General features: G+C 31.6%; 1 protein-coding gene across 1 annotated transcript; it reads left to right on the top strand.

Annotated features, from left to right (window-relative positions):
• Window positions 1–657: 657 nt before the first annotated feature.
• LOC111366578 lies at window positions 658–1,110 on the top strand. The gene has a single exon (XM_022987305.1). It carries the CDS (start codon window positions 714–716, stop codon window positions 966–968), a length of 255 nt encoding a protein of 84 aa, XP_022843073.1. The 5' UTR covers window positions 658–713; the 3' UTR covers window positions 969–1,110.
• Window positions 1,111–15,044: the final 13,934 nt, after the last annotated feature.

Consider the following 15,044-nt stretch of genomic DNA (forward strand, 5'->3'; position numbering starts at 1 on the left):
TGTGATTTAGTTGTCAGTTGTTCTATAGCAATTTGTTTTGAGGATATAAACACTTCATCAACCTCTGGTTTATTCCCACAAGACATTCCCGGTTCCCCACCCAGCATTTTACCTCTATACAAGTTCGAAATTGGCTTCTTTCATGAACGAACAATTATTATTTCATAGTGCGTTCTTGTGTATTTTACCACTTGGATGCAGAAGTTGAAGAGGTTGTACTTTGGTTTAAATGATTAAGGGAGCTATAATGTGTTCCATCTTGAATTCAAGCCTTTGTTTTAATTGTGCATTAGGACATGTTGCTAGTGGACAGTATTGTACATAATAACATAAAATGTAACTTATTTTTCGTTGTATATAGTAATGCTACAAGAAAAATTGCTCTTATTACCCAAAAGAAAGAAAAAATAAATTGGTAATTCAAATTGCTATTGATCACTTCAATTTTTTTAATTTGATAAACTTCCTAGACGTACTGTAATAGCTGCAGTAGCGCATGCATAACACGTATGCATAACACGTAAAAGGACTAAAACGGTGGCTCTCGATTTCGCCGCCACGTGCAATTAACAAAAAAGATAAGCTTCGCCGATTCAATCTTCAAAACCAGGCAACTATATATATATATATATATATAGACATACACAAATACAATTCTGGTACGATTTCCAAATTGAAAGAGAGAAATTAGTGAGTTTATTTTGAAGTGGAAGATGTCGGGGGCACAAGGAGCACTGCCGCCGGGTTCGTACACGGCGACCACATACGAATCGACTGAAACTGGAGAGAACAAGACGAAGCTCGACGTCCATTCAAAGGAGGATGAGGGAGGAATTCAGATAGATAAACTCCAGGACAAGGTCGAGGATGCAGCAGGTGAAGGCGGCCCTGTTTTTGGCGCAGGCGCCGGCGAGGAGGAGCAGGAGCAGGAGAAAAAGGATGACTTGGGCGTCACTGGAACTGCCTAGCTAGCTCGCTGTTTCTTGCGTATATACAGTTTCTTTTCGTTTTTCCTGTGTTTATTCATTAGTTTGTAGCAACTTACTTTTCTTTTTCTTTTTTTTTCTTTTTTTTTTTTTAATTATATATAACATCTGATATGCTTATGTACTTTTTATATATCTATTATGGAATTTGAATGTTTGGCTCTTTGAACAAAGCCAATCTGCAGACTACAGTGACTGATCATGAAGGGCATAGGCGGCGATTACTTAGAAGTTGTTATGTAAGAATTATGATATTTACAATACACTTTACCTAATTCTATTATTATCCATTATTCTGTTAGAATCCGGTGACGAGAGTCTCAGTTGCATTGAGAGAGACAATGCTCTGTCCTCAGGGAAAATGCAATGATTGAATTTTTAAATTGAACTAGAAGTGCTTTTGATTGATTTTATTTTTTAATGTCATTTTTGATCCAAATTTCGCAGAGTCATAAGTTTATTTTGCGGCGGGGGGGAAACTTTTTTTTTTCCTTAACAAATTAATACACAAATAAAATTCATATATAACAAAAAGTTCATAATATTACATTACCTGTCAAAGTTGTTCATCGAGGATTTATAGCATAAAATTTATCTATAGTAAAATTTACATCTAATACATTACCTGTCAAAGTTGTTCATCGAGGATTTATAGCATAAAATTTATCTATAGTAAAATTTACATCTAATACATTACCTGTCAAAGTTGTTCATCGAGGATTTATAGCATAAAATTTATCTATAGTAAAATTTACATCTAATACATTACCTGTCAAAGTTGTTCATCGAGGATTTATAGCATAAAATTTATCTATAGTAAAATTTACATCTAATCTCATAATAAGTTCTCGTTCATTATAGAAATGAGAATATTATATAATAATAAAGAAAATCATCATCCATTTTGTTACGAATTACTGTCATCACATGTTTCATTTTCTTCCATTTTGAAAAATGCATAAAAAAAATAAATTAAATTTCTCTATAATCCAAAGGTAAATGCATGAATTAGTGGGATGAATTCTAAAAAATATTATAAAGAAAAGGAATAAAATTCAAAGGTGTTGAAAAAATGATAATCGCTTAGCTATCAATATTATAAAAGGGGTGCATTCATGGACCAATTAAGAGAGTGATATTTTTATGAATCCAACTATATATTTATATATATATTATTTCTATTTACTCGAAAAAAATCCACTATTGTCATCGTTAAGAAAGCTTGAGATGTTTGAACTATTAAATATAATTTAATGTCTATATAATTTAGCTCCTACGATTGAGAAATTGATTGGAAGTAATCTTCTTTAAATTAGGTCTTTATTTAAATATGTTCTTCGAGTTGCATGTTAGATCATAGAATGAATTCAAGAGTTATAAGATTATAAATATACAATTATTAAAAATAAGGAGAAGAATGAAAACAAGCTATTGCATTCTTAATCGGGAAGACTACATAACTACAACATCGTAAAAACACATTTCATAAATAACAAACTCATTGAAATATTTCAAAAATCAGGTTATAAATATATTTATTAAATATTAAACTAAAATATAATGTACATTAATTATTTCCACTCCATGCCACTTCACTCACCCATCCTATCATCCCACTACACCACCTTCTCTCCACCTCTTCACTGGAGATAGCCATCGACTTGGGTGATTGCTCAAGCAACAGCTCCAGCGACTGGTTCGGTAATCATTCCACAAACTGCTGCGGCGAACACTCCGATAACTGCTTCAGTAACTATTCCACTGATTGTTCCGACTTCGGTAATAAAAAATCTCCAAAAATTGTGATGGTCGTAGTGGTGCATTGTAGTTATCAGATTTGCAACCGTGTTATATATGACCATACTTGTGTTATATGTGACAAATTCACTGACTTATGTTATTTGACCAACTCTGCCTTCGTTGTGACTAATTGTGATCAAATTTGTATTCAGTGTGACTGTCTGTGACCAGATCAATCTCAAGTCGCAAACCAAACACAATCAATAAAAAATTGGTTACAAACAATTAGAACCTGTTCTCGAACAGAAAAAAACCAGACCTCCAACCACCACAACAAATCTGTTCGGAAAAATAATAACCAACACCACTACTAACATCTTTAACTCAAATTGATGACCATAAATACTACATTCACCTCAAATCTACAACAATCACCAATGCCATATCTTCCACCAACCCTTCAAAAAATACTAATCAGCACCACCACACTTCTCTCGTGAAACTTCGGTGAGAGAAAGGATAGGTGGTCGGAACCTAGAGGATGGGTGGAGAAGAAGTCGTAGATCTGATTTTTGGATAAGAGAGTGCCGAACTAAATTTTGGGTGAAGAAACAGAGTGTGTGGGTTAAAAATTGATACAAGATCTGGGGTAAATTGATACGGGTTTGTGACCAAGTTTGTATTCAATGTGACCATCTGTGACTAGATCAATCTCAAGTCGCAACTAGTCACAATCAACACAAAATGGGTCACAAACAATCACAACCAGATCTCGAACAGAAAAAATTAAATCTTCAACTACGACAGAAGATCTGTTCGAAAAAATAATAACCACTATCACTACTAACATCTTTAACTCAAATTCACAACAACAATCATCATTACCATAACTTCCATCAACACCTTCAAAAAACACCAACCAATTGATTATTGAATATTTCTCAATAAAGATTTCCAAGATTCTTCTTCAGTTATTTTCTCGAAAAGATGAGGAAGATTATGAGAGAGAAGTCGTAGATCTGATTGTTCTTCACCATATGGTCCCACGTTCACGTTCGATTTCTTCTCCTCGCAGATTGGTTGGTGACCCATGTACTGCATTGGCACTTTCCCAAAATCTAATCTCATCAACTTTCAAACAAGAGATTTGCATGAAACTCCGACGAGAGAAGTGGTAAGTAGCTGGAATCTAAAGGATGGGGATGGGAAATAAGTCACCGATGAGATTTTTGGATAAGAGAGTGCTGATCAATTTTTGGGGAAGAGAGAGAGAGAGTGTGTGTGGGTTAGAAAATGAATCGGGGTATATGGGGTAAAAGAAGTGTTCAGAGGTGGTAGAATGGGTGTGTGTAATTAATTGATTTAAAAATTAGTATTTATCATCTGATCATTGAAATTTAATCTTTCACCCACTTGTTTTAAAAATATAATCTTCAAAAGAAGGGATCTAAGTAATTTTTCCCTTCTTAATCTCATACGTTTGCCTTTTCCTTCTTTACAGCATGCAAGCCGTTCTCCAAAATACCAATGAAATAAATGGGTTTTTGAGTTTAGGATAAAAAAATTTGGTTTTAATGATTGGACTGGACCAGTGAAATTGGGTTGTTGGGTGTTGGTGGGCTATGTAAATTGGATTGTTAATTGTTGGTGGGCTGTGTGCTAATTTTTATTTTTTCAAATTCTTTATTTATTTGGCAATTAATTGTGGATATGGGCTTGGACAACACTAGGCCAGTGTTGCTCTGCCCCATATCTGCCTTTATTCCTATTTTTAAGATGTGTGATTGAATTTTATTTTTTTTTTCATATTTTCCTAAAATACAAGGTAACAATTTTTTTATTTTTTATTTTTTTATGGAGAGATGGTTTTTATTTTTTAGATGCTTCACTATTTCTTTCTCCCTCTCATCTATCCACTCCATGTGATCTACTAATCAATAAACAATGGACAAATATAATATATTTTAGGTTGAAAACTAAATCAATCAGTAAATTCCAGGCAAATAAATTGCTTTGCTTATAATTTATTTTATTTCTATGCAAATTTCATTCTTGCATCCTAAATAAAGTATAATTACTTATGCATCTTTTAAAAAATGAAATTCATCTATCATTCATTGAGAATCAATTTCCTCTCTCGATTAATAGTTCGCATGTCAAGCCACTTGATACTAAAATGACCTTAAATGCTTCAACTTTAGCGAAGACATAATGTACAGCATATTGCACTAGTTACTAAATGGATCATTACCTCATCCCAATGTTATCAAATCAAAAAATAATCCATTTAAATAGATATTTTCGACAATTGCAATGAATTTTTCTATCAAAAAACAAAATTATTTAAGGGTTCATTTGACATGACTTTTACTTTTATTTTCACTTTCACTTTCTATAGAAGAGCTTTTGAAGAAAATTATATTAATTTTTATTTGAAAACTAATTTTTAACAGCACTTCCTTCTTCGTAGTACCTTTAAAGGAAGTTGCATTAGACCAACTTTTTATAAAAGTTCTTCTAACTAACAAAAACACTTTTATAAAATTAATCAAATGTGTCCAAAGTAGCTTTTGAGTCTCTCAAGCTCCTTTTGATTTTCAAAAGTCATGGCAAATGGGTTCTAAATCTGATGAGCTCATCCTTTTTCTTTTCTTTTCTTTTCTTTTTTCTGGAGAAAAATATGGTCTAACAAGTAATTTTGCCGAACGTCGCAGTTTCAACTTTCAACTTCTTAGTGATGTTACTATTTGCCTTGCAAATTAACCAATTGATCTTAACGAGCAAAATAATTGTTGATACATTGATTCAAAATGTGTTAAAATTTTTTGATAAAGATAATAAAAATAGAACTTTTATCTTTTCTTGATAGAAAAATTGCCAAAAATTGGTCATTAAATCCTGGCAAAGTCTTCAAAGCATTGGTCAACAATCTAATAATTTTCCATATAATGTTTTTTCACCTATTTATATTTTTTTGCATTTTCTGAACAACGATCCTATAGACAAATTTAAGGAATTAGTCTTAATTTCAACAATAACCACACGAATCTAGTCGCCCATAGAAGGTCCATAAAATCCTAGAAAGCATTTAACGTCATCCTAGCTTTGTAGTTTTGATAAAATAAAAAAATAAAAAAAATAATTTAAAAAAAAGAAAAGAAAAATGTTAAAACTTAGCCCCCCATCGACATCTTTAAATTTCTTTTTAAAATTATTTTTAATAGTATTTTTGGGAGAATATGTCATGAAAAAGTAGAAAAGAGTTTATAATTTATGTGTTAAATATTTTATTGCGTGAATGTGTAATAAAAAATAAGTAAGAGAAATAAATTTAATTAAAGGATGTCAAACATGGACTTAAAGAGTAACAAAGGCTAATCCTAGACTAGAATCATTTAAGAGTTATATTCTTTAGAGGAATATTATGATAAAATTTCGTTTGAAATCGTTTGAAACAATGAGATAGAAAGTTGTTCGAAAACAATTTCAAAAGTAAGGTTAAAGTATTCAATTAATTTTAATAATACGTTATTCATAACTGTTATCAAAATTTGTAAAAAACTTTTAACAAAAGCTGACAAAAAAACATAATGTGACTACATGGGATCAGATAGGATGAGAAAGTGAAATTTCGATGGAAGATGCAGAGGCTTTAGAGAATAATGTTGAAGTTAAGTTTCAAAGGATGATTCAAAGCCTACACTGATTTTGGCATGGCCCCAAATGCAGCTGTGTTACAAGATGTTATTGATTTGCTTTGAGATATTCTCTTAGAAATGGCCAGGCCAAAAGCTTGAATCTCTAATTTGAGTCCTTTTCTTCAAATTTTTTCCTTTCTTTTATTTTTTTGTGTGTGTGTGTGTGTGTGTGTTCGGTGAGTCTGGACACTAAATATGTTTGAATGAAGTTGCAGTTGCTTTGAGCAAAAAAAAAAAATCTTTTAAAATTATAAAATTATGTTTCATCAACTTAAAATAACTTTCACTCCTCTTTCAGACTTAGCCAAATGTGATTTTAGAAGACAAATTCAAATAGGAAATCGAGAACAGTTTTAACAAAAGTTCCTGCTTAATGCGACGGTCGTTGAGATCTTTGCATACGGTTGGAATTGGTTAAAATTGATTAAGTAAAAACTATAAAAGTTGATTATGTATTTCCGATGGTCAAATCTCGAAAGCAAATAGACTACTTGGCCGACTTATCGAGTAGATGATCCTAATATATTTGGAATCTCAAAATCAATTCCGAATGTATCAGAAATTGTTGTCCAAAGATAAAAGAAAAAACAAATTTTGCCTATATAACGTTGCTGCTCGAGCGGGGTCTCGTGCGTAGAGAGTGACAATAATCTTGTTTTGAGTGCTCGAGTGCCAAATCGGGAGGGCAGCGAGTAGCCTGAACGGTTGCATCCCTTCGTGAAAACATGCTTAGTTTTGGATGTATCTATTCAGTCACAACCCCTCATCCTCTATAAATAGGATCCCTTATATTCATTCCATATTATATTTATTGTTTGTTTTGCATCAAAATACTTCATCAAAATGATTTTTCTAGCATCAACAATCATGGTGTAGGTAGAGAGAAAATTCAGTTCTGAGTTCTTCAGCCTACGTAATTTGGATTGCTCTTATTGTAGGACATGGTCATTGCATCTTGATAGATGATTCCGAAAAACCGTTAGCACCATTACGTGGCAAATTCATTTTAAGGAGAAAAAGTCTAATTCTTGTCTCGACCTATTCATTTTCATGCATTTCTTGTTGATTCTTTCCGTATTCAATAAGCTGAAGTTCTGTTGAACTTTACGCAAGTAAAAGGTATACTTTGTGAATATAATTCATGCATGTTTTTGGTATGAAATTCCCCCAACAATTTTAAGACGAATTTATTGTTGTGAATGAAATATTCTGTTAGTTCATTTGCAGATTTAACTTTAAATTGCAGAATGAATTTTACCCATGTTTATTGCATTTCACGTTGGGCCTGGTTTGGAAATATACTGCATACATAACTGCACACAATTCTGTCATTAATTCATGATGACCACATTGTAGCCATTGATATGTTGAAGACTGAAGTAAATGTTTGTAGTGGTTTGAGAATTTACATGAGTTAGTTATCTTTTCTTTACAAGTCATATTTACACAAATGTTTTGGAAATGAAAGTAGATGTACATTCATCTTACTGGTTGAGGAAAAACTTATGTCAATTGTTCTCTTTGCAAATTCATTGTAATATTCAAATAGGTCTATAAGGACATTTAGTTGTGTTGATTTGCAAAAGATATAACAAGTTGGGTGTTATGGACAATCCCAAGATGAAGGCACTTTCTACAAAAATCAATTCTCTCGTGACTGACATTAAAAGTGGTCATACCTATACCATTGTTTCCCTTTGCAATAGGAATATGAATTGAAAACTCGAATAATTCGATTCCCACATATATCTTTGATGTTATTGATGAATGAGATATTAACATTCCCACTCATATTATATGACAAATTTATTCAATAGATGAATTATTGATTTGGAATATGTAAGTATTGATAAGTAGCATACGTTTGAAGAATGTGCAATTCTTGTGCATCAAGATGCTTAGCCTTCTTCAATTTTGTATAATAAGGCGCTAAAATGTGTGTATAGATAGTTATGTGCACATACGTTGGCTTTATTCATTGTCGCTGCATATTGACTTCAATCATGTGCTCTCAAAGCATTTTGAAGTTGACCTTGATCAAAACTGTATGATCAATTCAAAATAGTTTGATTGAAGTAAATTATGGGATGCAATTAAAAATGAAAATATTCTTTCATTATTTATGATTGGCAACCCTAATATGAAAGTGCTTGAAATTTCAAGAAGCATTGTCATTCCTAATCATTTCTATATGATTTAAGATGGAATATATAAAATGGACATTATATATTTGATAGATAAATTGAACTTTAAAAGAGTTGATGAATTCTAAGTTCAAGTGTTACCCAAAATTGTGAGAGTTATCATTAGTGCTTGCGAACTTACATGAAAGTTCAAGAATTGTGGGTGCAACATAACTAACTGCTTATGCACTCCTAATTGAGGATTTGCGGAGGTAACTTATTTTACAATTTACATTCCCTATACCTTATAAATCATAGAAAAAAAATTTTATGAAGGTGAAAAGATAGAAAGCTCTCATACTAAGTTCAGAAGTATGAGGATTGCTCACAAACATGATGCGCGCTAAGTTAAATTTGATATGCAATAATAAGTATTGGAATATTTGAAAAATATTCATAAGTTAAACTACATCGTAATTGATATTGGTTCAATTGTAAATTGAATACCCATGATTCAAAATTCACTACTAAAAATGGTTGTCTAGTGTAATATGCTAAAATCCCCCAACTATATTATTATTTGGAAGATGATATAGTTTTAGATTAAAGCTAGATAGAAGCATGTGGCTTTATGAAAGGATATCTTAGTTGGTGACAATCTGTTTATATGAAATGAATCAATTGTGATAGCTAGTTATATATAATGAGATTTGGAGTCACTTGTAATGGTAAGTCTAAACATATATATCATAGACATAATACCACAAGTAGTTGATATCTAATGATGTAAACTCGTGTATCCACTGAGAATGTTTACTAAAAGATCAAATATTATACTACATATCAAAGGGAATGAGATTAAAGCATACTACGTAAGAGTGTTTGCAATGGTAACCTAACCTTGTTGGTTGGACATCCTAAGTTCTTGGTTCAATGTAAAAAGATTCCATGAATTACTTAGGAAATAATTTCTAGATTCCATGAATCACTTAGGAAATAATTCCTACTCATTCCTATGATAATTAAAGTGCTTTCTACAGAATGTTAAAATATTAAAGGGGTTCAATTGGGACTTTTGATAACTTTGATGAATTTTTTTTAATTGATGACTTCTATGGATTTTATAGATTTTTCATAGATTTGTATAGAATTAGTGAAAGTCTTGCTTAGACTTCTATAAACTTACATTTCAAACCTTTTATAGAATTTAAAAGACCTTTTGAAGACTTTCATTTGAAGCAGAATTCACATGGATCTTGATGAATTTTTTTTAATTGATGACTTCTATGGATTTTATAGATTTTTCATAGATTTGTATAGAATTAGTGAAAGTCTGGCTTAGATTTCTATAAACTTTCATTTCAAACCTTTTATAGAATTCAAAAGACCTTTTGAAGACTTTCATTTGAAATAGAATTCACATGGATCCAGTACAGTAATGTGAAATTCTTACCTACGAGGTGATAACCCACAATTTTCCTTCCCCTTCCTCTCCTCATATTATAAAAAATTATTTTAAAAAAGAATAAAAATTTAAAACCTTAATTGAATAAATAATAATCAAATAAATAAAAAAACAAATATATTTAAATTTAATTATAAATTTGTCATACAAAATTTTATAATTGAATAAAATATAGATATTTTCCCAGAAATGATTTAAAAAAAATTATAAGAATCCAATTTAAGCTTTTTCATAAAAAAACAGAGTTGAATAATAAGAGAGAGAAAGATAAATGAAAACAAATATAGCCAATAGAAAAAAATAAATTTAAATCATACATCTAATATTTGTAGAAGGAAAACTGAAAGAGAAATATTGGAAAAAAAAAAAAGACACACACGTGTCTGTGTGTGAAAATCTCCCAAAATTTCGTGATTAATGAGAGACAAATTTTGAGATTTTATATGAGTACTTTATGTTTAAAAGTTAGTATTTTAAAAACTTTTATAAAAGTCTCTAGAAATCATTAAAATTTAAATATCCCATGACTTATTGAGATTTCTAAAAACTTTTAATTGAATATACCGTGACTTTTAAAAACTTGTTAAACGTTTATAAAAGTCTCAATTGAATACATTATATTCTTAGAAAGTCTCAAAAAGTCTACATCGAATACCCCTAAACTTTTTAAATTCCAAGAAGTTATTAAATGTCTTAATTGAATACATCCCCTAAGTTAAACTTTTAATAATTCCTATAACTTGATTAAGTCCAATGAAATGTGACATAATAGTCTCAATAAGATGTCACTTAGGGTCCGTTTTATTGTAAAGATGGAATTTGAGTGGAGAGAAAATGAATTTCAAGGAATTGAATTGTCTAAAAATTGTTTTACTGGGAATTGTCAATTATTGTATTTGATTAGTATAATTTTTCACGTGAAAAATGTTAAAATAAAAGTATTTTTTAGTATTAGTTTGACTTTATTTTATATGAAAATTGTCAATTAAAGGGATAAAATTTACTGGTATTAGGGATAGAATTTGTTTAAAAAAAATAAAAACAAGAAAATTATCTTCTTTTGGTATTCGTTTGACTTTGTTTTACATGAAATTATCAATTAAAGAAAAATATTTTTTACAATTAGGGATAAGATTTGTTTCCATTGCCAAAAAAATAAAATAAAATTGCCCAATAGCCTAGAAAACCAATTCCCACCATATAGACGGAAATTGAAATTTAAGGAAAACAAGGAAAATGTTGATGTGGCAAGAGGGGGTGGAAAACCAATTTCATGGAAAAAAAAATTGGCATCAAACATGGCAAAAGTGGGAAATGAAATTTAAATTCCATTTTCCATGGAATTCCGACCCCTATCAAACAGGCCCTTATTTAAGTGTGAAGTAAGACTGCCTCTATGAGAATTTTTAAGGCTAAAATTTTCTAAAACACTTGGAAACCTATGAGTGGTTCGAGGTCAAAATGAACGCAATCATGAAAATCGAAATGGTTTAGGAAAGACATTATGTGAGTACTGTTATCTTGGTTTACATCAACAGCTAAATGGTTCAAAATATCGCGTTCACCAATTAGCGAAGTAAATTCGATAATACTTCACTATGGTAGGTTCAAGGCCACGTATTCAGACATGATGCAGTGGTCAAATCATGAGAGTGAATAGACTAATTTATTCTACTCATTGAGTAGATGCTTGTAATATATTTGAAATCCCATAGTCAATTTTTGATGAATGAAAAATACTCGTCGAAAGATAAAAGAAAATTTGAATTTTGCCTATATAACGCTATCGCTTGAGTGTCGTCCCCACGCGCAATGAGCGACGGTGTTCCTATTTTGAGTGCTCAAGCACTAAATCCGACGGGTTGCCACCAACCAGAATGGCTGCATCGCATCATGAAACATTCTGAGAGTTAGGATGTGTCTCTTTGACCACAACTCCTTATCTTCTATAGATAGGACCGCTTAGAAGCCAAATTCATTCCATATTATATTCATTGTTTATTTTGCATCCAAACACTTCATCAAAGTGGTTTTTCTTGCATCAAAAATCATGGTTTTGGTAGAGAGAAAATTGTCTCAAGTTTATTCGTCTACATAATTTGGAGTACTCCTATTACAAAATGTGATCGTTGCATCTTGGGAGATGTAACACCAATGCGGGCAAATTCATCTTAAGAAGCAAGAGTCTAACTCTAGCCTCATCCTACTCATTTTCATGCATCTCTAGTTGATTCTTTTCGTATTCGTTAAGTTGAAGTTTTGTTCGACTCCATGCAAGTAAAAGGTACTATTTGTGAATATAAATCATGCACATTTTTGGTATATTGAAATTTCCCCAACACATACATACATTTCCACATTCTACAGAATGAAGATTATAATAAGAAATAACATCTAAGTTAAATACTTCAAATATAAACTTGCAGCCACAAAGTAACGATAAATGTCAATAGCCCAGCTAACAAATTAATGTCAAGTGAGCAACACAATTTTTTAAACTCGGAAAACCTACTTCGAAAATTTGGAAAAATCAGGTTCAAACCCAAGATACGGGAACGAAGATCTCTGAGAAGAAGGAACCAATTCAGAAACTTGTGAAAATTGATGGCATTTGCTTGGATCCATTCCCTGATGTGTAGCCAGAAGCTTATCCAGAAAGGACCAGTCACCGGTGAACTTCTCAGGTTGCATAAACCCGTCAGGATTTCCAGGTGTTAACCTCAACAGATTCTGTGAACAATGCAGATCTGTGGTGGTGCTTAGTGGAAGAGATGACAGGAATCGAAATGATGAGGGAACAGTTGATGATTCTGCACTAAGTAACTGTGGAAGGTGCATAGAATTACTGTGGTCGTACGTATAATCGTATTGTTCTTGATAATGGTGTTTTGGAGCCAAAAGAGAGCCGCTCGCCTGCTGGTATGATACCGGATCTTCTTGGTCCAGTTCGGGTTGGAAGCCTCTGGTGTGGTTCTTCTTCTTGAAAACCCTGCAGACTACCCACCCGTCTTCCTGTTTTGATAGTATCCAAGGTTTAATTTAGTATGTGTAGCAGAAAAATAGAATTTAAGCTTTCTAGATGTAAGAAAAAAAATTGTGTTCTTTTTCTGCATTACTACTAAAAACCTGCACAGACGATTGAATATAACTCTCACGTTGAGAATAAACTATAAATGTTCTGATATAAATATCCTGCAAATCAAAGGAGTAAAACAAATGACAAATTAAGAAAATCCATGAATTTGCATATATGCTATCGGTATCAAAATATGTTGCTTGCTTGACAAAACTTTCATATACAAGGGAGTGAGTAACTCGAAGGAATATCAGCACATTACATTAGGGTTTAGTAGTTGATGATAGATAGAGAGTGAGAGAGAGAGAGAGGGTTCAGTTAGGGCAATTTTATTTTGGTATTTTCTATGAGATTTTGGGTAACTGGTGCAACAAAATTGCATGCACAAATCTAAGAAGTAAGAACCCTAAGAGGAACCAATACTGGTAGTCACATATCTGTTAAGATTTAAGAATGGTAACTGAAACCCTAAAAACCTCAGCCATGATTTATTTCAAAATATGAACTGATCTCTCTCCCTCTCTCTCACACAAAGTCCTTATCTCTCTCATATGGGAACAGATCTACTCATGAGAAGACTTCCTGTCGTCTGACATGAGCTATAATTCCAAAAACATAAAATTTTGAAAGAAATAATTCCTTCTAATTAAACCTAAGCTAAAAGTGAAAATTCAAACACTTTCCATGGAAGTAAAGGAGAGGAGCACCAAAAATAAGAAACAAAAAGGGTGAAAGCATACATGTAACTTAATTCTGAAGCATATATCCTTCATCACTCAATTTTTTTGAGTTTATGATATTGACATGAGAAGAACACCAAGTAGAAGAATTTGGAGAGGAGAGAGGGACAAATCACAAACCTTTTTCTGGGCTTTTGTTATTTTCTTCAATGCCAAAGAGAATGGACAAAAGCAAAGGGAAAATGTAAGAACAGATTAGCCAAATTATGCGGTTTAATTTCACACAAATCGAGCCTGGTTTAAAGAGAGAACGAGAGAGAGAAAAAGTATATTTATTTACTCATATAATTGTAGTTGCAGATGGGAACAGAAACAAAGAAAATATATTACTAAATAAACAAGAAGGGGATATTCATATTGTACATATAAAATTACTATGCATGTAAAGAAGATGGATCCATAATAAGAAAGCCGTGTTTGATCCCTTTTGTGATGCAGATTATGGAAAATGTCGTTGAATGGGAGACCCTATCCACAAATTCGCCGCATAACACTGTCAATTTGTAATCTGTGTGTTAAAATTATTCTTATTTTTGCGTCTGTCCAAATAATAGGTCAGAGTCAAATCAAAAGAAGGGATTTTCTTACATTCCATTCTAATTATTAGTTCTTCGATCGACCTTTTACCTGCATGCACACGCGTGTGAATTGATATATATATATAATTATGAGTGTTGAAAAAGTGGGTAAATTCTTTTTTTCTTGGTTTATTTTGGGATTGAAAAGTTTACTTGATTTTACATTTGGAATTACTAGTACTCGCACGTGCACCGGCCAATGAAAGAAACTTGAAAGACTAAAGTATGCCCAATAAGTTTGCTTAAAATTAGGCTTGAGCATGATTTGATTTGGATTGATTTCAATTTCAATCACTAATTAAAATCAAATTAATCGGTTTGGGTGAGTTTCAACCCAAACCAACTCAGTCTAGCTCTTAAACCAAATTGCATCAAATCAAATCAGGGTTCGGTTCGATTAGCCAGTTTGGACTTTTGATCCAAATTGATTTTTTTTTAAAATAAAAAAAAATTATCTAAGTTTTGGGCCATTTAGATTACAAGAACTAAAATAACTAAATAAATTTATATTACAATAACTATTGACTAACAAATGAAATCACGTTAATAGAGACTGATTAACAAAAAATTTAAGAATTTTGTTATTTTTTTTATACATTATGTAATCTGACTGTCTGAATAGAAAAAATGCTAAATAT

The sequence above is a fragment of the Olea europaea genome, chromosome 18 (genome assembly GCF_002742605.1).
Source record: "Olea europaea var. sylvestris chromosome 18, O_europaea_v1, whole genome shotgun sequence".
Lineage (NCBI taxonomy): Eukaryota > Viridiplantae > Streptophyta > Magnoliopsida > Lamiales > Oleaceae > Olea > Olea europaea.